The 24,770-nt window shown below is 53.2% G+C and overlaps 2 protein-coding genes across 3 annotated transcripts; one reads left to right on the top strand and one right to left on the bottom strand.

Moving 5' to 3' along the window:
- The first annotated feature begins 3,371 nt into the window (after positions 1-3,371).
- GAST (gastrin) lies at positions 3,372-3,828 on the top strand. The gene is made up of 2 exons (XM_007177831.1): positions 3,372-3,582; positions 3,725-3,828. Exons 1-2 carry the CDS (start codon positions 3,372-3,374, stop codon positions 3,826-3,828), a joined length of 315 nt encoding a protein of 104 aa, XP_007177893.1.
- A 10,516-nt stretch (positions 3,829-14,344) lies between these two features.
- On the bottom strand, positions 14,345-23,897 carry HAP1 (huntingtin associated protein 1). Of its 2 annotated transcripts, none has more exons than XM_057535341.1 (14): positions 23,426-23,897; positions 22,317-22,396; positions 21,810-21,926; positions 21,512-21,690; positions 21,051-21,153; positions 20,906-20,972; positions 19,449-19,579; positions 18,995-19,069; positions 18,529-18,663; positions 18,306-18,397; positions 17,906-17,944; positions 16,466-16,821; positions 15,862-16,098; positions 14,345-15,750 (listed from the first exon to the last, which is right to left on the bottom strand). In XM_057535341.1, exons 1-14 carry the CDS (start codon positions 23,895-23,897, stop codon positions 15,704-15,706), a joined length of 2,130 nt encoding a protein of 709 aa, XP_057391324.1. In that variant the 3' UTR covers positions 14,345-15,703. The 2 variants fall into 2 exon arrangements, with proteins under 2 accessions (XP_057391324.1, XP_057391325.1); XM_057535342.1 differs by having other exon boundaries at positions 14,345-15,213.
- Positions 23,898-24,770: the final 873 nt, after the last annotated feature.

Genomic DNA, 24,770 nt, shown 5'->3' with positions numbered 1-24,770 from the left:
CCCCCTTCACCACAGCCCTGTGAGGTAGGAATGAGTGATTCCCATTTCACAGATGAGGCTAACTGAGACCCAGAGAGGCTAAGGGGAGAAGATGCAAACAAATTAGATGCCCACGATATTCTGGGCAACTGTGCTTTATGTACATCATCTTCAAGACTCCTCTCCAAGTTACTTCCTTCATTTCCTGGGGGGATAAAACAGCCATCTGCCCAAAACCGGAAAAGGACAGAGCCAGGAAACCCTTCCCTTTGCCATCGGACAAGCTCCCCTTGTAAGGAGAACATGCAGTTTCTGTGACTGTGAGCCCCCCCGCAGGCCTGCCAACACCCACCAGCAGCAGCCGCCTTCCACCATCACCTATTGCATGGGAGTACCTGCTTCTATTTTGTGCAGTGACCACCCCACCAGCAACCAGCCTGCAGAAGAACAGCCAAAGGAGCATAACCCCCTCCTCAGCAGAAATCACATTTTGGGCCCTATACAGCCAGGGCTCTGCTGTAAGCTTATAATTTCCTGTTACCACAGCAACGCAAACGCCTCTATTCCCCTAGCGTGTGAGCAGAGCTGCTCCCCATCCCACCTTTTCTCCCAAGCCCCCTCAAAGTTCCTTCCATCTCTGAGATTCTGTGATTCAATTAATTATCAACAATGCCTGCCCCGTTTTTGTCATTTTCATTTATTTCGTCTACTGAGTCACTGAGTCCTGCTCCGGATGTGAGTGGTTATTTATCAGAACGTTTGGCCACTGGTTGCCATGGACACTTCACAGCCTGCTTCTTTCATCACCTGTTCATTTTCAGCAAGTCTGGCTGTGAGCGTGGGTACCACGGCCCCTTATGATACCCAGGGGCATCAAAACTCCCCCAGACAAGGAGGGGCCCTGATGACGCATGAACAATAGCTAAATCTCTAGCCCCAACCATGGAAAAACCAAACACAGCCTAGAGCTAGTTATATCCACCCAAACCAGGTCGATGCAGCAGTTTATCAAATAAGTTGACCGAACGCACCCTTTGGTTTTCTGGTACATTCGGGCAAACGCTTTAGTCTCTTTGCTAACCATTTAAAGATGTATTTCGATATTGAAAAGTGCAGATTACTGTCTTGCTTTGAAAACAAAATGAGGGAGACTGGAAGTTCAGGAACCTCAAGAAATTGGCTCTGATGGGGGATGCAAGGGGTGGGGGAGGAGGGACAGACCCGAGAGATGATGGGGAACCCCAAGCTAAACCCAGCCCAGAGCAGAGGGCATCAAAAGCATCAGAAGGGGGACGCTCAGGGTTTTCCAGGTAAGGGAGGTGAAGGGGCTTCAGAGGCCACCGGGACACAGCCACCAGGTAGAGAGAGCGGGGCCATCAGCCCACGGCCCATTGCTCCTGATAACTATGACACGTCCTGTTTGCAGAGCCCAGCAGAGGGGACAGGGGATCAATACATCACTCCACGTTCACACACTCCCTGCTCTTCAAACACGAACACATCGGGAAACATGCTTCCTCTGAATCTAAGGTCACTCGGTCCATCCAACTGGGATGTGGTCCAAGGGATGATCACCAGGCTTCTGACCCCAAGGACATGGCAGGGGGCTCTGTCCTGAGCCCAGGGAGCCCATCTCCCACCTGATATGCCCAGCTGAAGAACTGCCCCCACTCTGCTCCTGCCCCTCGCTGTGAAGTTCAACTCGCCTTCCCTTCCCCCACATCTGGACGGCTGACTAAATGACCAGGTGGGGCGGGGCTGAGGTACCTGGGCCCATCCTTCTTCCTCTGCAGTGGGGAGCCTGGCCTCCTGGGGGAGGAGGGCTTGGGAGGGCCCTTGAGGGTTTATAAGTCAGGCTGGAGCGCCCAGCAGAGCAGAGAACTGAGGCGCCAGGCCAACAGCAGCGTCACGCATCTCCCAACTCTGCAGGTGAGAGCACCCAGGGAGGGAGGGGAGAAGCTGGGAGGAGGGTTAACGGGACCCCTGCCCTCATCCAGTTAGCAGGCTCACACCTCAGTGTCTCCAGGGCTGGGAGCCTTCCCTTAGCCCTTAGCTGGCTTAGGTCTCAGCTCTAGGACCCACCCTGGCATCCCAACCTTTGCCTTCGAGCTGCCCTGCTGCCTCAACCAGGGCCCTTCCCTGACCCTCTGACTCCATGCTCACCCCAGCCCTGCGGGGTGAGGACGAAGGCTATTCTCCCATCTCTCGGGGGAGAAAACTGAGGCCCAGAGAGAGATGTGACTTGCCCAAAGTCACACAAATTGGGCAGGGTTGGAACTGGAACCCACAGCTCCTAGACCCATCTCAAGCTCTTTCCTAGACCAGCACTGTCTCATGGAACTTTCCATGTTGATGGTAACATTCCACAGCCTCACTGTCCAATACGGTATCCGCCAGCCACATGTGCACTAAAAGCGTGGCTTGTGCAGGAGAGGAATTTTTGTGTGTGTGTGTGGCCACCCAGCATGTGGGATCTTAGCTCCCGGACCAGGGATTGAACCCGTGCCCCCTGCAGAGGAAGCACGGAGTCTTAACCACTGGACCGCCAGGGAAGTCCCAGGAATTTTTAATTTTTATTAATTTAAATGTAAAGAGCCACACGTGGCTGGTGACTACCATATTGGACAACGTCGCTCTAGATCACTGATTTTTCAGGTTTGTTTCTTTAGCAACAGAACCCTTTCTCTTCCAAAAGAAATCTAACAGAGAAAACAGATGAAACCAGTATTTTATTAATACAAATGTGTTCTCCGAAGGCAACATTTTTATTATTTACTTCTGATAAATTTTAGATTTGTTTGAGTGTCCGTTTTATTTCTGTATTCTGGTTTCCCCAAACTTGGTTCACCTTAACACATAGCTGCAAATGGTGACAGTTTCAGTTTGGTTTTTTTTTTTTAAGTGCTAGATTATAATCAGAGGATAGTCCTCAGTTAAGTGAAAACAGCAGGAGAACCTTCCCTCCGAAGGCTGCACAAAAACAGGGTGACCCCACTACACAGTGAATGTGCTGGTTGGCTGCAAAGAGAGACGTAAGCAGCTGAGTGTGTACATCCCGTTCCTATTACTATTTAAAAGTTCACTTTCAGTTGCAAGACTTAAGCATTACAGAACTGCTCACGTGGCCTCAAATTCTTCAGAACAGTTTGGAAACCATTGTTCTGGGTTTTAAATTCCTCCGAGAGAAGCAGTCACTGTAACTAGGGTAGGTAAGGAGCAAAAGGGCAAGGCTTGAGGTTGGGAGTTAGGGGAGGAGCTGGCAGGACCTGGAGGAACAGACCACAACCCCACGCAGAATTGCAGACCCGTCAGCAGGGAGGGTCCTGGCCCTGCCTCTGGGTGCCTGGACAGCCCCACCTTTAAGCTCAACCCCTCTCTCCTTTGCAGACAAGATGCAGCGACTGTGTGTGTATGTGCTGATCGTGGTGCTGGCTCTGGCCGCCTTCTCTGAAGCTTCTTGGAAGCCCCACTCCCACCTGCAAGATGCACCCTTGGATCCAGGGGCCAATAGGGGCCAGGAGCCACGTGGGCTGGACCGGCTGGGCCCAGCCTCTCACCACCGAAGGCAGCTGGGGCTCCAGGATCCCTCACACTTGGTAGCAGGTAGGAGCTGGTGACAACTGTCCCTACTTGCCTCGTCCAGCCTGGTTTAGCCAAGGTCCCCCCAGGCTGGCCGTGGCCTCAGTCTCCAGAGGCTAGGCGTCCTTCCCGCATCCTCACCTCCTCTCCCACCTCTGACCCTCAGACCTGTCCAAGAAGCAGGGACCATGGGTGGAAGAAGAAGAAGAAGCATATGGATGGATGGACTTCGGTCGCCGCAGTGCCGAGGAAGGGGACCTACGTCCCTAGAACCAAGCTTGAGAGCCCAGCCACCTCCCAGCCCAGCCCTGCCCAGCCCAGCCCCATGGAACACATATCAAAATAAACTAGTTTCCAATGAATCACATTGTGTCAAGTGTCATGGGGCAGGGAATGGGGGTTGCAGCAGAGTTGAGACAGGGAGGAGGGTTGAGCACTCCCCTAGGGGCAGGGATACTGGCTAAGTCTCCTGGGTGTCCCCAGAGCTTAACGTTGAACAAGACTCTACAGTGTGGATGGGAGAATAGATGGTGTTATCGCAACCAGAGTGAGCCTTCTAAAAGAGAAATCAATCATGCCACTCCAGAGTCAACCCCCCAGTGCTTTCCGTTGCACTTAGAATAAAACCTAAGCTCCTGGGGACTTCCCTGGTGGTCCAGTGGTTAAGACTCCACGCTTCCCCTGCAGGGAGCACGGGTTGGATCACTGATTGGGGAACTAAGATCCCTGCATGCCGCGTGGCCCGGCCAAAAAAACAAAACAAACAAACAAACAAAAAAAACCCAACGTGGGCTCCTTGCCATAGCCCTAAGACGTAGCCCTGTTGTCCTCTTCCCCCTCATGGGTGCCAGATTCCTTCTTCCTTCCTCTTCCTTCCTGCCACTCAAGCGCACCATGCTCTTTCCTGCTCTGAACCTTTGTCCTTGCTGTTCCCTGTGCGTGGAATGCATTTCCTGGCCGGCTCCGCTTTTTCTCTTGGGTCTTGGTTGAAAGGCCTCTTCCTGAGAGACCTGCCTTTTCTGCTCCGCACACAAAGCCCCCAATAGTCTTTAATCACACAGCATAGTACTGTCTGCAGAGCGCATTTCACAGTCTATAGTTGTTCTGTTTGCCAGTTTATTGTCTGCCTCCCCAGTTAGAAGGGAAACTCTGTATGGGTGGGGACCACGTGTCCTTCTTCCCTGCTGTATCCCTAGTGCCAAGAACAGGAGATACCCCACAAATATTTATCAAACAGGGGACTTCCCTGGTGGTCCAGTGGTAAAGAATCAGCCTTATAATGTGGGGGATGCAGGTGTGATCCCTGGTCAGGAAACTAGGATCCCACATACCGCAGAGCAACTAAGCCCACGTGCTACTGAGCTCGTGTGCCTCAACGAGAGAGCCCTGCGTGTCACAAACTACAGAGCCCACGCGCTCTGGAACCTGCGCCACAACTAGAGAAGAGAAAAATCCGCGCACCACAACTAGGGAAGAGAAAATCCACACGCCACAACTAGAGAGAGGCCCGAGCGCCGCAGCAAGGGGTCCCGCGTGCTGCAGCAAAGACCCAATGCAGCCAAAAATGAATTAAATAAATAAATAATTTAAAACATATCAAATGGATAGGCGCGTGGCCGGCACACACACTTGGCGTTTCACTCGTGTTCCTTTACTGTTCCTGTGCCTGTCACAGCATACTACCACAGGCACCGGCTACACTCCACCTGAGGGCTTTCAGAATGCAAGGCAGGCTGGAAATTCTGGGGAGTTAGTACCTCCGGAAGCATCTGTCAGTCAACGACAGATTAGAGTTGGAGAATAAATACCCCAGCTCCCTCACCCCTGGGGTGGGGTAACTCTGAGGTGTATGCTGCTCTGTCTCCCAGAGGTCCCCAGTAGCACTGAGCCCTAGTTACCCACAGCAGTGACCTGCTCAACGATATCCTTTATTGGCTCCCTTCCCTTCCCTGTCTCACATCCTTAGCCTGCTACGGATGTTTCTTGTGATCACCACCCAAATAAACTACTTGCATTCAAATCCCTATCTCCAAGTCTGCATCTGGGGGAACTCATCCTAAGACAGTGGGTACTAGAAGGGGTTATAGGAAGTAAGACCCCCATGATGGGATTCTGAGATTTGGTCCTGCACCAGCCAGACCCCATTGCTGTGCTAAGAGGGGTGCTGATAACACCCGAAGCATCACTGTCACCTGTGGATTCTCTCATCTTACATCACAATTCCATTCTAGCAAGCCTGCCTCTCTGAGCCTTTTGTCTCCTTCCTCAATACTCTGCTGAGGCAATTCAGACATCTTCGATTCAATTGCTGTATACTGTTGTTTTGTCTGAGCTTCAAGGAGTCATTGCCAGCGAGGCATTTGGCTTCAGGTGTCTTTGCCAGGAAATTAAATCCCGAGTCATAGGAGAGTAAGCAACCTTGTCTCCCATATCAATAAACTCTCCCCTGGGAATTCCCTGGCTGTCCAGTGGTTAGGACTCCACATTTTCACTGCCGAGAGCCCGGGTTCAATCCCTGGTCGGGGAGCTAAGATCCCGCAAGCCGGGCGGCATGGTCAAAATAAAATAAAATAAACTCTCCCCTAGCCAGTCATTCTACCATTCTCCAGCTCACCCTCCTGGGTCTACCAGCCTCAAAAATCCACTCCTATATTTGTCGTCCTGGTCCCTGCTGGTACATATTATCCAGGTCATTCAGCTTCTGCAGCATTTGGCGATGAATAATCCCTCTCTTCTCTTATCTGGAGCAGTACTTCTCCACATGCTAAGACCTGACGTTAGCTTGTGGTTTAGAAACGCCTAAGGGTGGCAGGGGAAAATCTTGAGAAGCATCATTTCAGGAGGCATCTGCCTCAAGGAGGTCTTTGCAGCCTCCAGGTAAAGGGAAGCTGCTCCCCTCTGGCAAGGTAGAGGCCCTTCTTCCAGCCCAGAGGATTCCCAGAAACCGGGAGTTCAAGATTCTTTCACTTTTTTTTTTAAATTGAAGTGTAGTTGATTGACAACCTTGTGTTAGCTTCTGGTGTACAGCAAAATGATTGTTATACATATGTATACATATTCTTTTTCATATTATTTTCCATTATGGTTTATTACAGGATATTGAATATAGTTCCCTGTGCTTTACAGTAGGCCCTTGTTTATCTATTTTATATGTAATAGTGTGTATCTGCTAATCCCAAACTCCTAATTTATCCCATCCCCTTTCCCCTTTGATAACCATAAGTTTTTCTTTTCTTTTCTTTTTTAAATGGGGTAGGGGATTTATTTATTTGTTTGTTTGTTTGTTTGTTTTGGCCTTGGGACGCGAGGCTTGCAGGATCCTAATTCCCCAGCCAGGGATCAAACCCGGGTCACGGCAGTGAAAGCGCTGAGTCCTAACCACTGGGAATTCCCCATAAATTTGTTTTCTATGTCTGTGAGTCTGTTTCTGTTTTGTAGACAGGTTTGTGTCATTTTTTTCTTAATTAATTAATTAATTTTTGGCTGTGTTGGGTCTTCATTGCTGCGCGCAGGCTTTCTCTAGTTGCAGTGAGCAGGGGCTACTCTTCGTTGCGGTGCGCGGGCTTCTCATTGCGGTGGCTTCTCTTGTTGCAGAGCACGGGCTCTAGGCGCACAGGCTTCAGTAGTTGTGGCTTGCGGGCTCTCAGTCTTTCAGGTGGGTAGAGCTTCACAAACAAGTTAGTAGGCTCAGTAGTTGTGGCACACGAGCTTAGTTGCTCTGCGGCATGTGGGATCTTCCCGGACCAGGGCTCGAACCCGTGTCCCCTACATTGGCAGGCAGATTCTTAACCACTGCGCCACCAGGGAAGTCCCTGTGTCATATTTTAGATTCCACATGTAAGTGATATCTTTTGGTACTTGTCTTTCTCTGTCTGACTTCCTTCACTTAGTATGATAATCTCTAGGTCCATCCATGTTGCTACAAATGACATTATTTCATTCTTTTTATGGCTGGGTAGTATTCCACTGTATATATGTACCACATCTTCTTTATCCATTCATCTGTCAATGGACATTTAGGTTGCTTCCATGTCTTGGCTATTGTAAATAGTGCTGCTATGAACATAAGGGTGCATGTATCTTTTCAAATTAGAGTTTTGCCCAGATATATGCCCAGGAGTGAGATTGCTGGGTCATACGGCAACTCTATTTTTAGCTTTTAAAGGACCCTCCATACTGCTTTCCATAGTGGCTGCACCAATTTACATTCCCACCAACAGTGTAGGAGGGTTGGGAGTTCAAGATTCTTAAGGGCATCTCCTCAAATGTTCCACCCATGGGTGTCATGGTCCCATTCCTTTCATTCTAGGACTTCAGCAGAGGAGACCTCTGGAGTTCTGCTTTCAGCCTCCTTTGTTGCTCTGCACTCATACCATCAGGTCTTGGTCCTGATTTCCAATGCAATCTTCCCTTTGTTGCAATGGAGGCCATTTGACTTTCATACTATGTCCTGAGTCAATGGTTGGCTGACCTGAGCCTAACATATTCCTCCTTTAGAGATTCTCTGATGATTAACAATAGCCAAGCAACTCCACAGTCATAATAATCATTGCTCTTATCTCTTAAGTGCTGAAGCAATTGATAAGCCAATGCACCCTCATCCACCTGGATCCCATCCTAATTCACTACGGATAAGAATCTCAGTAATTGTGAAGGACCTACTGTATAGCACAAGGAACTCTGCTCAATACTCTGCAACAAACGGGAAAAGAATTTGAAAAATAATAGATACATGCACATGTATAACTGAATCACTTTGCTGTACACCTAAAACTAACACAACATTGTTAATCAAATATACTCCAATATAAAATAAAAATTTTAAAAGAAGAATCTCAGTAATTGTGATGCTACAGATCCCACAGTGCTAGAAATATCTGTGTTGGACAAGAATTTCATGTGAAGTCTCTGGGAAGTCCCAATAAGAGAACTGCAGTGCATACCCCTAGGGCTGGCAAACTTTTTTTTAAAGGACCAGACCGAAAATATTTTAGGCTTTGCAGGCCAAGAGGCAAAATCAAGGACATTGCATAGGTACACAAATAACCATTTAAAGTGTAACCATTTAAACTATGAAAAACATTCTTAGGGCTTCCTTGGTGGCACAGTGGTTAAGAATCCGCCTGCCAATACAGGGGACACAGGTTCGATCCCTGGTCCAGGAAGTTCCCACATGCTGCGGAGCAACTAAGTCCATATGCCACAACTACTGAGCCTGCGCTCTAGAGCCCACAAGCCACAACTACTGAGCCTGCAAGCCACAACTACTGAGCCCACATGCCACAACTACTGAAGCCCACGCGGCTAGAGCCCATGTTCCACAACAAGAGAAGCCACGACAATGAGAAGCTCGCACACCCCAATGAAGAGTAGCCCCCGCTCACCGCAACTAGAGAAAGCCCGCGCACAGCAACGAAGACCCAACACAGCCAAAAAATAAATAAATAAATTTATTTTTTAAAAAAACAAACAAAAAAACATTCTTAGCTTGCAGGCCAAACAAAAACATGTGACAGGCCAGATTTGGCCCATGGGTCATAGTTTGCTGACCCCTGTTCTAGAGTCAAGGGCATGCTATCTACAGAAGAGAATTATTTACTGTTAAAAAAGCCGCTCCCAGCATGCTACTGGGCCCTAGTAGGGAATGAGCACTTGACCACTGGACATTAAGTTACTATGCAATCAGAGTTGCCCATCATGAGCTGGGTGTTTTCAGACTCACCACGTCATAAGGTTGGATGGGCCAAGCAGTGATTCAGTTTAGGATGAAATGGTACATTTGAGATTGGGCCTGAGGAAGGCCAGAGGGCACAAACAAGTTAGTCAGTCACCCACACCCCCAGGCCACCTACGTCTACTGCACCAGTGCCTCTTCCTCGGCTTACCCCTATAGCCTCACTGGAGGTTCCCTATGGCCAGCTCATACAGCAGGAAAAATTCAGGCCTGGTTCACGAGGGGGTAGACTTGATAAGCTGGTAAAAACTGAAAATGAACTGCTGCTGAACCACGGCTCACTCTGGGCGGCCCTGGAAGACGGTGGTGAAGGGCTGTCTTTCAGGTGGGTAGAGCTTCACGTTCTGGACCTGGGCATCCACTTGGCGTGGAGGGAGAAGCGGTTTGAGGGAAGAACACACACAGACCTCTGGGCAGCAGCAGATCGGTCAGGGGACGTGCAAGAGAAAGACTAGAAATTCCGAGATGAAGACATCTGGGAAAGAGGCAAGTAGATAGATCTATGGAGGGTGGCACAGGGCCTGTGGACCTTCATGTCTCACATCACATTTTCATTCACAATAATTTAAATGTATAATGTGTTTTTCAATTTTTATGCATTTGCTTATGCTGTTGCCTGTTCCCTTTATACTTAAAATTCCCTGCTCTGTATGGATTATGCCTACCCATCAAATAGTGCATCTTAATTTTCCCTGCATCTATATCAGACCGACTAGCCTAATGTAATTTCTGGTTCTGCCCTAACCCAGACCGGGGAAAGCAATACATTGCCTAAATTCTTTTTAAACTTCTCAAGTTTTAAAATACATTTCCTCATTTGCTAGAAAAGCAATGCTTGCATATTAATACTGACATTATACTAACAGCAACAAACATTTGAGTGTAAACTGTGCTATATCATCAATAGATTCCAAGACAGAAAAGATAGGATTTGAGAAGGGAGAATGGGCAGGTAAATTCTCCTATCTACTTAACTACGGAACACTCATGTAAAATTTCCTTTGGCTGCCTCCATTAATATAGCAATGATTTTCATGCCACTTTAACAGGGCAATTTCATCGACTTGGCAAAGCAAAAAGAAAAATAAATTATCATTAATCCCTTTGATTTGATTTCTCTCTGCTTTCATTTTTAGCTTATTAGATTTTATGCACTTCTAAGGGCTACCAAAATATAATGGTATAAAAATATAAATAAACCAATCAGAGAAAGGCAGGTTGGCATACAGAGAAAAGGCAGAGAAAGGCATACATCAGTGCCCACCCGAGAGCATCCACTGAAATGACCAGGTGGTCAGGATGTCTCACCCAATGGAGGTCAGCTAGATGCAGTCTTTGGCCACTCCCTACTTGCACTACAGGCCCGTGAATAAAGCGACCATGGTGCCAGAGACAGAGGTCAGGCATGGAACCGAGAGTCAATCCAGCTGCTACCTCTGCTGCACATCTGACTTGTGAGCAGCAGAGGCCGTTTCTGAGCCCTGGCTATGGGACCATGCCCTTAGGGGACCAGCAAGCCACTTGGTAAATTGATTCCATCAGACACCCTCCACCCTAGAAGGGGCACTGAACCATCCTGGCGGGGAGTGGTTCACGTTCTGAAGGTAGGCTTTCCCTTCTGCCCGCAGTGCCTCCCCCAGCGCTACAGGGCCACGGAGCATCTAAGGACGCACAGTGTGTGACATGCCATCACAGGATCCCATAAAACATGACCTCATATCACCTCACACGGGTCAGAATGGCCATCATCCAAAAATCTACAAACAAGAAATGCTGGAGAGGGTGTGGAGAAGAGGGAACCCTCTTGCACTGTTGGTGGGAATGTAGATTGATACAGCCACTATGGAGAACAGTATGGAGGTTCCTTAAAAAACTACAAATAGAACTACCATACGGCCCAGCAATCCCACTACTGGGCGTATATGCTGAGAAAACCATAATTCAAAAAGAGACATGTACCACAATGTTCATTGCAGCTCTATTTACAATAGCCAGGTCATGGAAGCAACCTAAGTGTCCATCGACAGATGAATGGATAAAGAAGATGTGGCACACATATACAATGGAATATTACTCAGCCATAAAAAGAAACGAAATTGAGTTATTTGTAGTGAGGTGGATGGACCTAGAGTCTGTCAAACAGAATGAAGTAAGTCAGAAAGAGAAAGACAAATACCGTATGCTAACACATATACATGGAATCTAAAAAAAAAAAAAAAATGGTTCTGATGAACCTAGGGGCAGGACAAGAATAAAGACGCAGACACAGAGAATGGACTTGAGGACACAGGGAGGGGGAAGGGGAAGCTGGGATGAAGTGAGAGAGTAGCACTGACATACATACACTACCAAATGTAAAATAGCTAGTGGGAAGCAGCTGCATAGCACAGGGAGATCAGCTCGGTGCTTTGGTGTTTTGCGTCCACCCGGAGGGGTGGGATAGGGAGGGTGGGAGGGAGATGCAAGATGGAGGGGATATGGGGATATATGTATATACATAGCTGATTCATTGTTATACAGCAGAAACTAACACAACATTGTAAAGCAATTATACTCCAATAAAGATGTTAAGTTAAAAAAAAAATTAAAAAGTAAAAAAACATGACCTCAGACAAGGGACCTGCTTTATAGTGAAGGAGGTGCAGCAATGAGCACGTGACCATGGGATCCACTTGTCCTCTCAGACACCATGTGACCCAGAGACCGCAGGCCTAAAAGAATGTTGGAATTAAAGGCGCAGCTAAGGCACTAACTTGGGGATGCACCCTGGAGGGTGGGGTGCAGGATATACTTTGAGCCAGAGGTTCTCAAACAGTGCTTTGTCCCTGACAGCCAGAACACGCGGGTCCGGGAACCTAGGGGGAGAGTGGAAGTGGTCCCTATGACCATCACTGCCAGTGGCCCACCTCAGAAATTTGTACTTCCTGTCCCCACGATTCTAGACACTCCTGGACTAGAAATCCTGGTTCCTGGGGAAAGATGCTTCCACCAGGGAAAACAGTAAAGATTCTCCTAAATCTAAAGTTATAAGGGCTTGCGCATTCCCTGGTGATCCAGTGGTTAGGACCCTGTGCTTCCACTAGAGGGGGCCCAGTTTCGATCCCTAGTCAGGGAACTAAGATTTTGCAAGCCACATGGTGCAGCCAAAAACAAAAAAAGCAAAAAAACAAAAAAAAAGAAAGAAAGAAAAAGAAAGAAATAAAGTTATAGGGGCTGCCTGGCCATTTTTGGTTCATGTCATTAGACCATCAGGCAAAGAAAGGTCAATTATTAGCAGGGGTTACTGATTCTGATTAACATGAGGGGCTAGGATCACTGCCTCATAATGGGGGCAGGAAGGAGTATTCGGGGTCTGGAACTCAGGGGGATTCACTGAGGTGCGTCTTGGGACTTCCTGCCTGGCGATAACCATAAACAGGCAGTTGCAGTAACAATAGCCTGACCAGGGCCGATGACCAAGTGTTCAGACCTCTCAGGAATGAAGATCTAGGTTACTTCACCAGGAAAGCAACCTGGACCAGCTGAAGTGCTGACCAAGGAAGAGGGGAATATAGGATGGGTGGTAGAGGAAGGAGATGAGAAATCTCATCTAGGGATTCAGGACCAATTGCAGCTGAGGACCACAGCTTATACCATTCATCCTCCAGGTGTAATTCTTCTTTCTAAGATACTGTGACCAGCCGCCATCTTAAAGAAGCAATGCCAGGCCAGAGTGAACTCCACATGGGGCTTGAGTGCATCTGAGTGGCACAAAGGGTGAACTGTAGCAGACTGTCAGTGACCTGCCCGCATCCTCGGCACTCACCATTCTAGCACACGCTGACCATGGTCTGTGACAAGCACAGTTAGTCCTGCCAGGGGGCTTTTCCCCAGCATATGTGTGGAGAGGCCAGAGCACCAGTGAGTTAATACCCCCAGGAGCAGACCTCAGCCAATGACAAACGAAACTTGGAGGATGCCTGCCCCAGCTTCCTCGCCCCTTGGATGGGGTAACTGAAATGGGTTCTAGATCGGTGCATCTCCGACTTCAATATGCACTGAAGGTCAAGGTCCTGGGGACCTTGTCAACATGCAGATTCCGACAATATAGGTGTTGGGTGGGACCTGAGATTCTGCATTTCTGATAAACTCCCGGGAGATGTTAATGATGCTGGTCCACAGACCACACTTTGAGTTGCAACGGGCTACACTCCCTCCCAGGGTTCCCCAGTAGGACTGAGCCTCTGTTGCCTAAAACTCCCTTTCGTTAGCTTCCTTCTGTTCTCAATTCCCCACTCCCCCACCAAGAGTGCTTCCTGGGATCATCTTCTAAATAAACTACTTGGGTTTTTTTTTTTTTTTTTCATGATTGAAATCTTTATCATCAATGCTCTGGAAACACCAAGAATTAGAAGGTGACTAAACCGCTCCGAGAATTGAGCTCTTATTTTCCAAAATGATAAACTCTAGCCTGGAAATTGAACATATCAAGCCAGACTCATAACAAAAGTTCAGGGACCCTCTGATCTCATACTGTTTTCTGTCCCTGTCTGCCTGCATGTTTGAGAATCCTGCCTTGGCGAGAGTCAGTCCAACAGCCTCATTTAACGGAATAAACGACTTGTTTTCACATGCTGTTCTGGGGGACCTCTACCTAAGACAGTGGTGACTTCATTCCTGCTTTACCCTTTGCAGCCAGGCACTGAGTCAGGATCCCAGGAACAGAAAGGATCAGGGAAGGGGGCCTGCCCAAGCATGGGCTCTGGAGGCCTGAGGGCTTGGGTTCAAATCCCAGCTCCACAACCAGCTGTTCCACTCTTGGGAGGGTCACTTCACCTGCCTAGGTGTCAGTTTCATCACCTGACGACCATTTATCAGATCACCCACCCCCCCCCCCAGGGGTTGTTGAAATGATTATGTATTTAATCAAAGCCCCTGGCACATAATTCACTACTGGAGCCCATCCTCTCTCCACAGCTTTGCCCCACCAAAGTGCACATGCACACGCACACCATGCACACACACACATGTGGACTCCCTGAGAAAGACAGCAGAGGCTGGGCCAGGTAGCGCACAGGTCCTTTATTTCCTGCACCGGCACGTACACGGGCTGACAAGCAACAGGAGCGTGAGAAGCACAGCGGGGAGGTGGGCAGATACCGACGGGGGTCCTGCGCCCCCGACTCCAGGTGTTTATGAGTAAGGGGTGGGAAAGGGCGAAACATCTAGAACAAGGAAACAAGGGGCACTGAGGAGAGGACGTGGTGGGGAGTGACAGGGCCTTGGGAGGGAGCGTGGACACTCACAGGCCACAGGCGGGGAGGTGGGGAGGGGAGGCGAGGGGAGCGAGCCCTGCACCCCCATCCCGGGCAGAGGGAGTCCTCGCCCACACAGACAGATGCTTCTGGTTACACACAGCAATTAGGGACTGAGAAGAAAGAGCCAAGAACCGGGACAGACGACCAGGTCCCTAAAAGTCACCAAGGACTGGGAAGCCACCTTTGATTTGGGGGTCAAGGGGTGAGGGGCATGCAGTGAGCAAGGTGCTCAAAACAACTTCCTACACCCCGGGCCTGAGCCCTGCCCCAGCTCAGAGCGGAGTCTGGTAGCTGGTGGGCCTCCCCCTGGGCTTCTCACACCCCCTGGGCTTCTTACGCCCCTGGGGCCACCAAGTGATCCAGGCCCAGCAGCCACAGCTTTTGCACCAGCTGCAGAACGAGGGCCGGGGTTCCTTCAGCCTGTCCCAGAAGAGGGTCAAGGCTTGGGCCCTCAAGTTCTGGCCCAGGTTCATCAGGACAGCGGGTGGCCTGGTGACAGATCGGGGGTCCGGTTTCTGAGCCAGGGAAGGGAGGTCTGGGGAGGGTGGGGCTTGGCCAGGCAGCGGAAGGAGGGGCCTCAGCCTGTCTGTGGGGCCTCTGCAGGCTGCTGGGAAACAGCAAAGCCTGGAAGAGAAGGGGGTGGACGTGAACTGGGGGCCTGAGGATCACAGGTCTGGCCTGGGCAGCAGGCAGGGGCGAGGCCTGGTCAGCTATATCAGAAAGAGACAGCCACCGTTGAGAGTTATGAAGGTTGTCCACTGCCCGGCCATAGAGGTCACCATTCAGTTTACAACCTGCACAACCTTACATGGCGACCCCGATGAGGCCACCCAGCAGTGACCATCAGAGTCAGGGCAGATCAGATATAATGGTGAGGCTGCCAACAGTTTATAAACTTCACAGCTCACCCAGAAGGCCAAGAAGGCACCAGGACAGGGTTAGAGGGGAGGGGGGGATGGGTCGGGGAAGTTGTTATGGCATAGCAGTGAAGAAAACGGGTTCAGTGGCCTTGAACAAATTATTTTGCTCTCTGAACCTCCGTTTCCTCTCCAAATGGGGATAATACGTACCTACAGGGGTGTGAGGATTAAAGAAGATAATTCGCATCACTAAATCACCTTTGATATCTCCATGAGCTCCTCAAGGCAGGGCTCTCACGGCCTAGCACAAGGCCTGTACTCAGCAGGTGTTACTCCCCAACCTTTGGGGCTTCCAGCTGGGGAGAGGAGACGTTAACCGCCCCCCATCACCCTGTAGGAGACCCTAGCTCACCTTCAGACTCACCCAGGGGACTGGTCCGACTGTGGCCCTTGCTGGCAGAGGCTTTCGTCCCAATGGCCTGGGTGGCCCCAGAAGGCCGCTCTTCCTCCCAGGCCCTGGGAGGGTGATTGGCCCTTTCCTCCTCCAGTCTCCGAAAGTCCTGGGTTGGCACCCCCAGCTGCTCCTCCACGATCCCGCCCCCCATGTTTGTTTTGGCCTGCTGCTGCCACTGCTGCAGGGTTGGGGAGCCTTGGGGATGGGGGAGGTGGGGGTGGGGGACACGGGAAGGGAGCGGGCAGAGACAGGAAGCTGAGACGCAGTGAGGGGCTACAGTCCGTGCCCTGACCCCCAGCCCAGCCCCAGGAGCAAAAAGGGTGAAGATCTGGAATCCTATGCAAACTCCACGTAAATAAGCATTCGGGCCACAGTTCCCACTGAGGGGGACCTGAGGTGCCTATGTAAATGATATGCAAAGTCCATGCAAATCAGCACACTGGGTGGGGCCGGGCTGGGGTAAGTGAGCGTTTGGGGGGCTCACCTACCCTCACCTTTCATCGGCTTGACGATCTGCAGCTTGTCCGGCTGGCCGGAGGGAGGCCCCCACGGGAGCACTCACCTTTCTGGAGCATCTTCTGCCTCAGCTGCTGCCTGTAATGGGCGTCCTGCCAGTTGGCCAGTTGCTGGAGGACATACTTCATGTCCAGGTGCGAGGGGCCCAAGCCTTTGGCCTCCAGGGCTGACGTGACCACATTCATCTGCGTTGCCTCATCCAGCTCCAGCTCCACCTCTTCCCAGGCCTCAGCCTCCTCAGACACCAGCTCTGCCTCTTCCGTCACCCCCTCCTCAGCTGGCAGCGCCTCTTCTGTGGCCCCCAGCTCCTCCGCAGGCACGAAATGCTCAGCCGACATCAGCCCCTCCTCTGCCTCGAGCCCCTGCTCCTGCTCTCGATCCTCACTGTGGTGCAGCTCATATCTGGGCAGGGAGACAGGAAAGTCTTTCCCTAACCCCCCAAAGCCAGAGCCACCCCTCTTCACTCCCCCAGGACATCTCCAGCCACTGGGGCTCCTGCTCTCTGCCCCGGTCTGCACACAGACCCTGATGGTTACTCCCCACTTCTGTCCCAGCCAGGGGAGAGGGCAGCTGGGTACCAGCCTCAAGGCTTCAAACACCCAGCCCATGACCCTGGTAGAAAGAAGAATGGTCACCAACACTGCATAGGCCCCGCCTTCCCCCAGTAACCCCACCCTGCTGCACAGAACAGACCAGCAGGAATAACATCCCCTCTGCCCCCCTCCTTCGTTACTTAACGTTCACAACCCATCCCACATCTAGTTGCCATAGGAACAAATCCATTTTAGTAAGGCCCAGACAGGTCAAGTGACTTGCCCAAGGACACACAGCCAGTAAAGGGATCAAGCTGGGACTCAGTCCCAGTTGTTCCCAGCTCCTAGGCCAGTGCCCATTCGCCTCTCAGCCCCTGGTCAGGTGAAGGGAAGGCTTCAGCCCCCCACTTGGAGAAGCCTCAAATCAGACGGCCACCTATGGGGCAAGATTTGAAGGCAAAGGGGGCAGCTCCTTCCCAGAACAACTCTTAGCCCAGCCGGCCCGAGAGCAGGGGCTTCTCCAGGATTGTAGGGTCACAGAACCAGCTGCAGGGGGTTGTCTGGCTGCTGAAAGGTGAGGGCAGGTGGGGACTTCCCTGGTGGCGCAGTGGTTAAGAATCCGCCTGCCAATGCACGGGACACAGGTTCAAGCCCTGGTCGGGGAACTAAGATCCCACATGCCGCAGAGCAACTAAGCCCATGTGCCACAACTACTGAGCCTACACTCTAGAGCCCGCGAGCCACAACTACTGAAGCCCGCGTTCCTAGAGCCCAAGCTCCGCAACAAGAGAAGCCACTGCAATGAGAAGCCCGCGCACCGCAATGAAGAGTACCCGCGCTCGCCACAATGAGAGAAAGCCTGCACAGCAACAAAGACCCAATGCAGCCAAAAAAAATAAAATTTAAAAAAAAAAGGTGAGGGCAGGTGAAGGGGGAGCCCCTGGTCAGCATACCCCAGATCTGAGGTCTCCTCTGGAGTCACTTCATAATTCCTTCAACATAGAAAAGGGTCTTCACTGTCCCGAGGCAACAGGAAGCTGAAAGTGTGAAATCCCTGGGACCCCATCATGCAGAAAAATCCCAGGGAGAAATGATGCACGCAGAACATGTGCACAGAGGAAAGGTGTGTTGAGTGGAAGGGGTCGAGGACCAATGAGGCAGGAGGAGGGGCACCACAGGGGGGAAGGGGGGAAGGGGGGAAGGGGGGAGGGGGGGAGGGGGGGAGGGGGGAGGGAGGTCAGAGCTGGAGGGGGCGGGAGGGGGGGAACCCCTCCCACTACCAGAAAGGCTGCTGCCTACCAGGTAGGCAAGAGTGAGTGCAGGGCAGGCAAAGGTCTGGGGCCCAGAGTGCACCTTTCCATAAAAAACACAGGGTCTGAGATAATCCTCCTTATAGACATTCTGAGCTCCTCAGCCAGGGTCTCCTGGAAATCAGGAAGTGCCTCCTATGGTGGAGAGGGGGGACACTACCAGAAGATCCCCACAGAACCCCCCACCCGTACCTCCAGGCACAGGAAAGACTGCGGATAGACACAGAGCACACAGAGGTAAAAGGCAGGCAGCCAGGGGGCCTCACCAGAGGTACAGTGTACGTGTAGTGGGTGACAGAGCCAGTGGACGCTGGGGCTTGCTGGCGGAGGGTCTTCACCTCCTCCTGGGCCTCAATCAGCATGCTCCCACACTCAGAGTACTTCTCCCGTAGGTCCTGCAGCTGGGAACCCGCCCCCAGGCTCTGCTGGGACCCAGGCACACCCAGCCCAGACGCCTTGCCCACTCTCTCCCCAGGGGGCGGGAAGCCTGGGCAAAGAGGCAAGAGGCCCAGACTCTAGACCCCCATAATGATATGCAGGGTGATCCCCGGACTCCACTCCACTCAGACCCCAAATGAACTGCCACCTGCCAGGCCCTGTGCCAGAGCCTGAGGGTATGGAGAGGACAGACCCAGTCCCTGCTGCAAGGAGCTTGTCCTCTCAGGAGAGTCAGGCAGCCGCCCAAGGGTCCCAGGTCCCCCACGTTGGGCCAGGACCCCAGGGGGGCCTCACCTCATCCTGGAGCTGCATCTGGATTTCTTTCTCCGAAGCCAGCTGCTGCTGCAACTTCTCAGCCTCAGCCCCATACTGGAAGGACCCAAGACCAGTGAACCTCACCCCAGACCTCCCCACTCCCGTGCACACCCTGTTCTGGCAAGTCTTCCCAGGCTCATCAGTGAGTCTTTGGCAGCTCTTTAAAAAAGAAGTCACATGGAATAAGGCCAAAGAACGTGGGGAGTCACGTGGTCTGTTTCCTGGAACACCCTGTGTCTCTCTTTGGGCTCGGTCCCCAACTTGGGACGAGGGGACAGGATGAGGCGCTCTCTGATGTCTCCTCCAACACTGACTCTGACACAGAGAGGGGCCTTGGGCCTCTGAGCTCCATGCGGTGGGGGCAGGGAGAAGGAGGTGTGGGTCCCATGGGGCCACGACAGGAGCAAGGAGCCCCGCACACACCCCGACGCACCGACCGGCAGCACCGCTGCAGCTTCATGACCTGGGCCCGCAGCTGGGCAACCTCCCTCTGCTGCTGTTCATAGTTCTCCATCCTGAGTGCCAGCACCTCCGACAGCTCGGCCATCTGCTGGCTGGCCTCCGCTGGGGAGGAGTGGGGAGAGGTCAGTCCTGGTTCCCCGGGCCGTCAGTCTCCCAGATGCCTCTGTCCACCTGCACCCCTCAGCTCGCACCAAGTCCCCCAGGTTCCACAGGGCTTAGCATCCCTCACTTGGGTCTTCTTTTCAATAAACATTTATTGACTGACACAGAGCAGGGTCTTGGACAAGCAGTCAGCAAGACCTGGCCCCAGCCCACATTGAGCTCAAGACCAGTGTGGAGACTGAGGGAAAAAGAAATCACAATAGTGCGTATTATGAACTAGGCTGCAGCAAGTGTAAAGGGTGCGTTGGGGGTCACAGCTGCCGCACCCAGGCCAGGCTGGCAAGGTCTGAGATGCTAGGACCCCCTCGGGGAAGTGGGGCTCGCCCAGCAGAAGGGAAGACAGGGCCCAGGCAGGGTGTGGAGAGGCCCAGAGGACACCAGGAGGGAGTGGCTGGGGCAGTGGGCAGGGCCCAGATCACTAGGGCTGGGGCAGGGAGGGTGGGGTTTATCCTTTGGCCAATGGGGAGTTATTTGGGTATTTTAGGCAGGGGAGTGACATAGATTTGGTTTTAGAAAACTCCTTTGCGCTGTGTGCAGAAGGGCCTGGAAGGGTAGGAGTGGAGGCAGAGAGACCAGGTAAGAGGTGGCCTGGGCTAGAGGCAGCTGGGGTGGGAAAAGGAAAGAGACGTGAGCCTTTCCTAGGACATAGAAGCAACAGAATGTGGGGACTGGCTTTTACTCCGGGGGCCTGGGACCAGGGGGGCCATTCAGGGAACCCAAGGGGAAGGCAGGCCAGATTTGGGGTGAGCGGAACAGCACGAGTTCAGCTGTTGCCACCTTGAGTATGCATCTGCCCAGCTAGGCCTGAGCTCCTCAGGGACAAACGCTGTGCCTCACGCATCTCCATGACCACACAGTGCCAGGCACAGCCTCTGCCTAATCATGCAGTGCCTGAGGAGGGAGGGTGGGGGCCTGGTCTCTGGCAGTTCATGGCTCCCTCCATTCCTCGCTCCCAGCCCCCTCCCTCCCCCTTCTCAAATAACAAAAGGAGACAGGCTTAGCGGAGCCCCATGGCATCTGTACAGCTCTTTGCAGTTTGCACAAAGCACTTCCTCAGCTGTAACCCCTGGAGAGGTCAGCAGGGCCAAGATTATTAACGCTCATTCTAAAGATGAAGTTTCAGAGAGGTTAAGGAACTTGTCCAAGCTAACACAGCTAGGAGGTGTCAGAGCTGTGACATGAACTCAAGTCTCCAGACTCCAAATCCCAGGTTCTTCTCTCTGCTCCTCTGGACAGCCCCCTACCCCGCGCTACAAGTTCACGTACAAAACCGCTCCACACAATCCAGGATGAACATCTGCTCCTCCTCCTCAAGGTCATCGAATTGAGAGACCTGCAGGGAGGGAGACAGGAAGGGGCAGGGGAGTCAACACCCCCTGCCCACGGGCACGCCCTCTTCCCCCATCCTCACCTCCTCTCGAAGCTGCTCATTCTCCTCCTCCAGCAGCCGCAGCTGCTCCTGCAGGGCCTCCAGCTGCGGGCAGCGGTGTGACTCTGACTCTGTCAGAGGAGTCCTAGGGGAGGGAGTGATGGGAGTCGGGGTGCAGGGGCTCGGGGGACCCAGTTCCCAGCCCACCCAGGGCTCCCCCACCCCAGGCTGACTGCGGTAGTCTCAATTAGCTCCAGCAACCCCAGTGGCAGGTACATGGTGTCCCTGTTTGCAAACAAGGAAACTGAGGCTCAGAGAAGGGGCCGCCCAGGTGCAAAGGCAGGACACTTGTGGGGAATTCCCTCGTGGTCCAGTGGTTAGCATTTGGCACTTTCACTGCCGTGGCCCAGGTTCAATCCCTGGTTGGGGAAATGAGATCTCGCAAGCCGCGTGACACAGCAAAAATTAAAAAAAAAAAAAAAAAAAAAAGGCAGAACACTCACGGGTCTGAGGCTTCGTAGGGATCATCATGCCCCTGCTCTTCTTCTTCCTCCCCCTCGTCCTCCTCTTCTTCTTCTTCCTCCTCTTCTTCCTCCTCCTCCTCCTCCTCACCATCATCAGAGTCTGAGTAAAGCTGAAGGAGGTCATCCCGCAGGTTCACCTGGTGTCTGAGACGTAAAATCTGGCAGGAGGAAGAGGAGCCCTGGGTCGGGGTATGGGCGGGGGCAGGCACAGATCCCAGCACAGTGGGATGGAGGCAGGCCTGAGATACGCCTCCCCCTGCCCTCCCCACCCAGGTACCTCCTCCCTGGCCGAGCCCAGCATGGCTTCCAGCTTGCTGTTCTCCTCCATCAGAACACTGTTCTGTTTCACCAGGGACTGGCCAATGCGAGCTGCCGTGTTCAGGTCCCGCTCTCTCTGCAGAGGGACCCCCATCCATGGGGAATATGTTCCTGGTTTCTGGGATCTCCCAGACAGATGGGAGAAGCTAGCGGTCAGAGGAAAGCTAGGCCACTACTGGAGACCCTCTCCATCCCCTAGTTCTCCAAGGTACTAGACAAGAGCCTGCCATGAACCCACTGTGGGACCTGACTCAGTTTCCCCCTACGGAAAAAGAGATCAGACCGGATGGTGCTAAGAGCTCTTCCAGCCTGGACATCCCACATCTACCTGCCTTCCATAAGAGGGACCTCCAGCTCGGCCCCCAGAGAGGTATTCAGGCAAGAACACTCCTACCCCTACAGACATAATTAAAACGGGAGCCTGGCTACAGCTGGGGCTGTCCCGGGTAGGAAAGGCAGCACACACCTCCTCTAGCAAACTTAACATCACTTTGACATCTTCTTGGGTGATCTTCTTGACTGGTGGGTGTAGGTCAGGACACAGTGCTGCAACAGAAAGCGGGAAGCCACATCAGGAAAAAGGGGGCATATGCTACCTGCCACCCTACTGTTTCCTGCCCTCAACAGCAAGGGTCAGCAACAAGGGAGAAGACTGAGTTCCCTTTCTGCCCCCAATATCCTCTCCATACCCCCAGTAATCAGCACTCCCTTCCCTGCTCCCAGGGCCAACTGGACTCTTGTTTGTTTGATTGACTGTTTTTTCTGGAGGGGCCTGCGAGAGGTAAGGATATCCCAGTCCTACAGTTCCTGGAACCTAGGAGAATAGAGGCAGCTAGTGGAAGTACAGCGCCAACTGACTCATCACCCCTTACCCAGAGGGCAGCCTTGGCCAGCTCACTGGAGCCTCACGGGTCATAAAAACAGACGCAGTCACCCACCCTGCACCTGTTGCGTGAGGAGAGGAGGAGGAGACTTCTCCAGCACTGGGGTAGGGGCCACTTGAGCCTCTAGACCCAATCAGGAGCGCTCCAGCGACCGAGGAGCAGGTGGGAGGGAAGAGGAGAGGCAGCATCTGTCTGAGGCTCCGCCCACCCCCAAGATTTTTTTGGGGGGGGGGGGGAAGCCCGATCTTGACCCCAGCAGCCAAGAGGTTGGCAAAACCTCCGCTCTGCCCACCCACCTCCCCGTCGCTGGCGCGGCGGACCAGCGCAGGCTCAGAGCGCACGGGGCAGCGCCCTCCCGCAGCCCCCCGCCCCTCTCCTGGCACTGCGGTAGCCTCGGGAGGGGGGCACTGAGAGTGCGCAGATCTGCTGCAGCAACAGGCGTGAAGAGGGGGGCAGGCGAGCACGAGCCCCGGGGATCCTACCCACCGACGGAAATAGGGAACGAGAGAAGGAGAGAAGGAGGTGGGGAAAAGGGGACCGGAGAGGCGCCGCAGACCATGACTTCGCAAGGGTGGGCGGAGGGGTGGGACTGAGTGCCAGAGGGGACCCGGCGCCCGGACCCGACGGGGCACCCTCCTCCCTGCTGCTGCCCTAGTCCCACCTGCTCCGGGGGCCCGGGGACCCAGTTTACCTTCCTCCAGCTCCCGAATAAAGGCGGCACGCTCGGGGCCCGACACCCCAGGCCGCCGGCCGATGTAGGCAGCCGGCGTCTTCCAGATGCCCGCTGCCTTTCCAGTCCCCAAGCCAGCGGCCCGGGGCCCAAATGGACCTTGGAATATGAAGCGAGTCCACGGCGCGTCCGAGTTGTTGGGCACGGACTGGGCATTCCCCTGGACTGCCAAGAATGCGGACGCGCGCTGGGCTCCTGCCTCCGATCCAGCCTTGGAGGCCGGGCGAGCTCCCGCTGAGGGTCCCGAGATGGTTGCGGATCCGGATCCTGCTACCGGTCCTGCCGCCGGTACCTGCACAGGGGCGGGTTCAGGCTCGACGGAGGGCTCTGGAGCGGGATTGGCTGCGGGCGGAGGAGCTGGGGTGACTGCTGCCGGAACGCCGGGTCCCGGCCAGTCGCCGGCTGAACCCTGCCCCAACTCTTTCGGGCGCATCTTGAGTCCGCAGTCGGCTGCCGCAGCAGGGCCTTTATAACCTGTGCCTGGACGCGCGCCCGCCGGGCCGTACCACGCGCGGGAGGGGGCGGCCGAGGAGCAACTGGTGGTGCCCGGCACTGGTGGGCGCGCAGGAGGCGAGCTAATGGGGCGGAACAGAGCGCAAAAGTAAGAAAAGAGCGAGGAGAAGAGACGAGTGGACGTTCCAGCTGGTTCAACGGACTTGGGCTCCGAGTGCTGGCCTTCTCTCCCCTCTCCACCTCCGGAGAATGGTTTTGCCCAAAGCCGCCGCTTCCCGGGGTTTCGGTTACAGGGACTTCGAAGTTCCTAACTGGGCGCACCCCCTCGCTCAGCTCCAGCCCGAGGCTTTTCGGCTGCCTTCCCTGGATCTGACCTGTGAGTTGGGGCCGTATTGTGTCTCTCCCGCGTGGGCTGGGAGATAAATCCAAACTCCAGTACGGCCTCCACGCGCTGCCCAGTCTGGGGCATCATGATGCCTGCGCTCACACTCCCGGTGTTGCAGCCGCTTGACAAACCTCTTTCTTATTTCTTAAGTCGTTTTATTGCCTTTCCTAGTCCTTTACCTCCGCCCTCATTCACTTTGCCCACCTCATACCACGCCAGCAAACACCTGTTCTTCCGGGAGACCCCACTTAGGTGTCTCCGCGTAAAGACTCCTCCGACCCTGTCCTTCTCAGCCCCAGAGCATCCTTTATGCGATGGCCGCAGTGGTCACACTGTGTGTGTCTCCGAGACCAGACGTGCGCCCCTTCGACACAGGGAGCGTGTCCCTCAGAGCGCAGCACAGGACGGGATACCTGTGAGGGTCGCCGTAAGTCCTGAAGGAACTGTGGAGCGGCAGAGGAGTCCAGT

Source organism: Balaenoptera acutorostrata, chromosome 20, assembly GCF_949987535.1.
Source record: "Balaenoptera acutorostrata chromosome 20, mBalAcu1.1, whole genome shotgun sequence".
Taxonomy (NCBI): domain Eukaryota; kingdom Metazoa; phylum Chordata; class Mammalia; order Artiodactyla; family Balaenopteridae; genus Balaenoptera; species Balaenoptera acutorostrata.
Note: the sequence above shows the minus strand (reverse complement) of the source record. Positions and strands in the feature narration are given on the sequence as shown.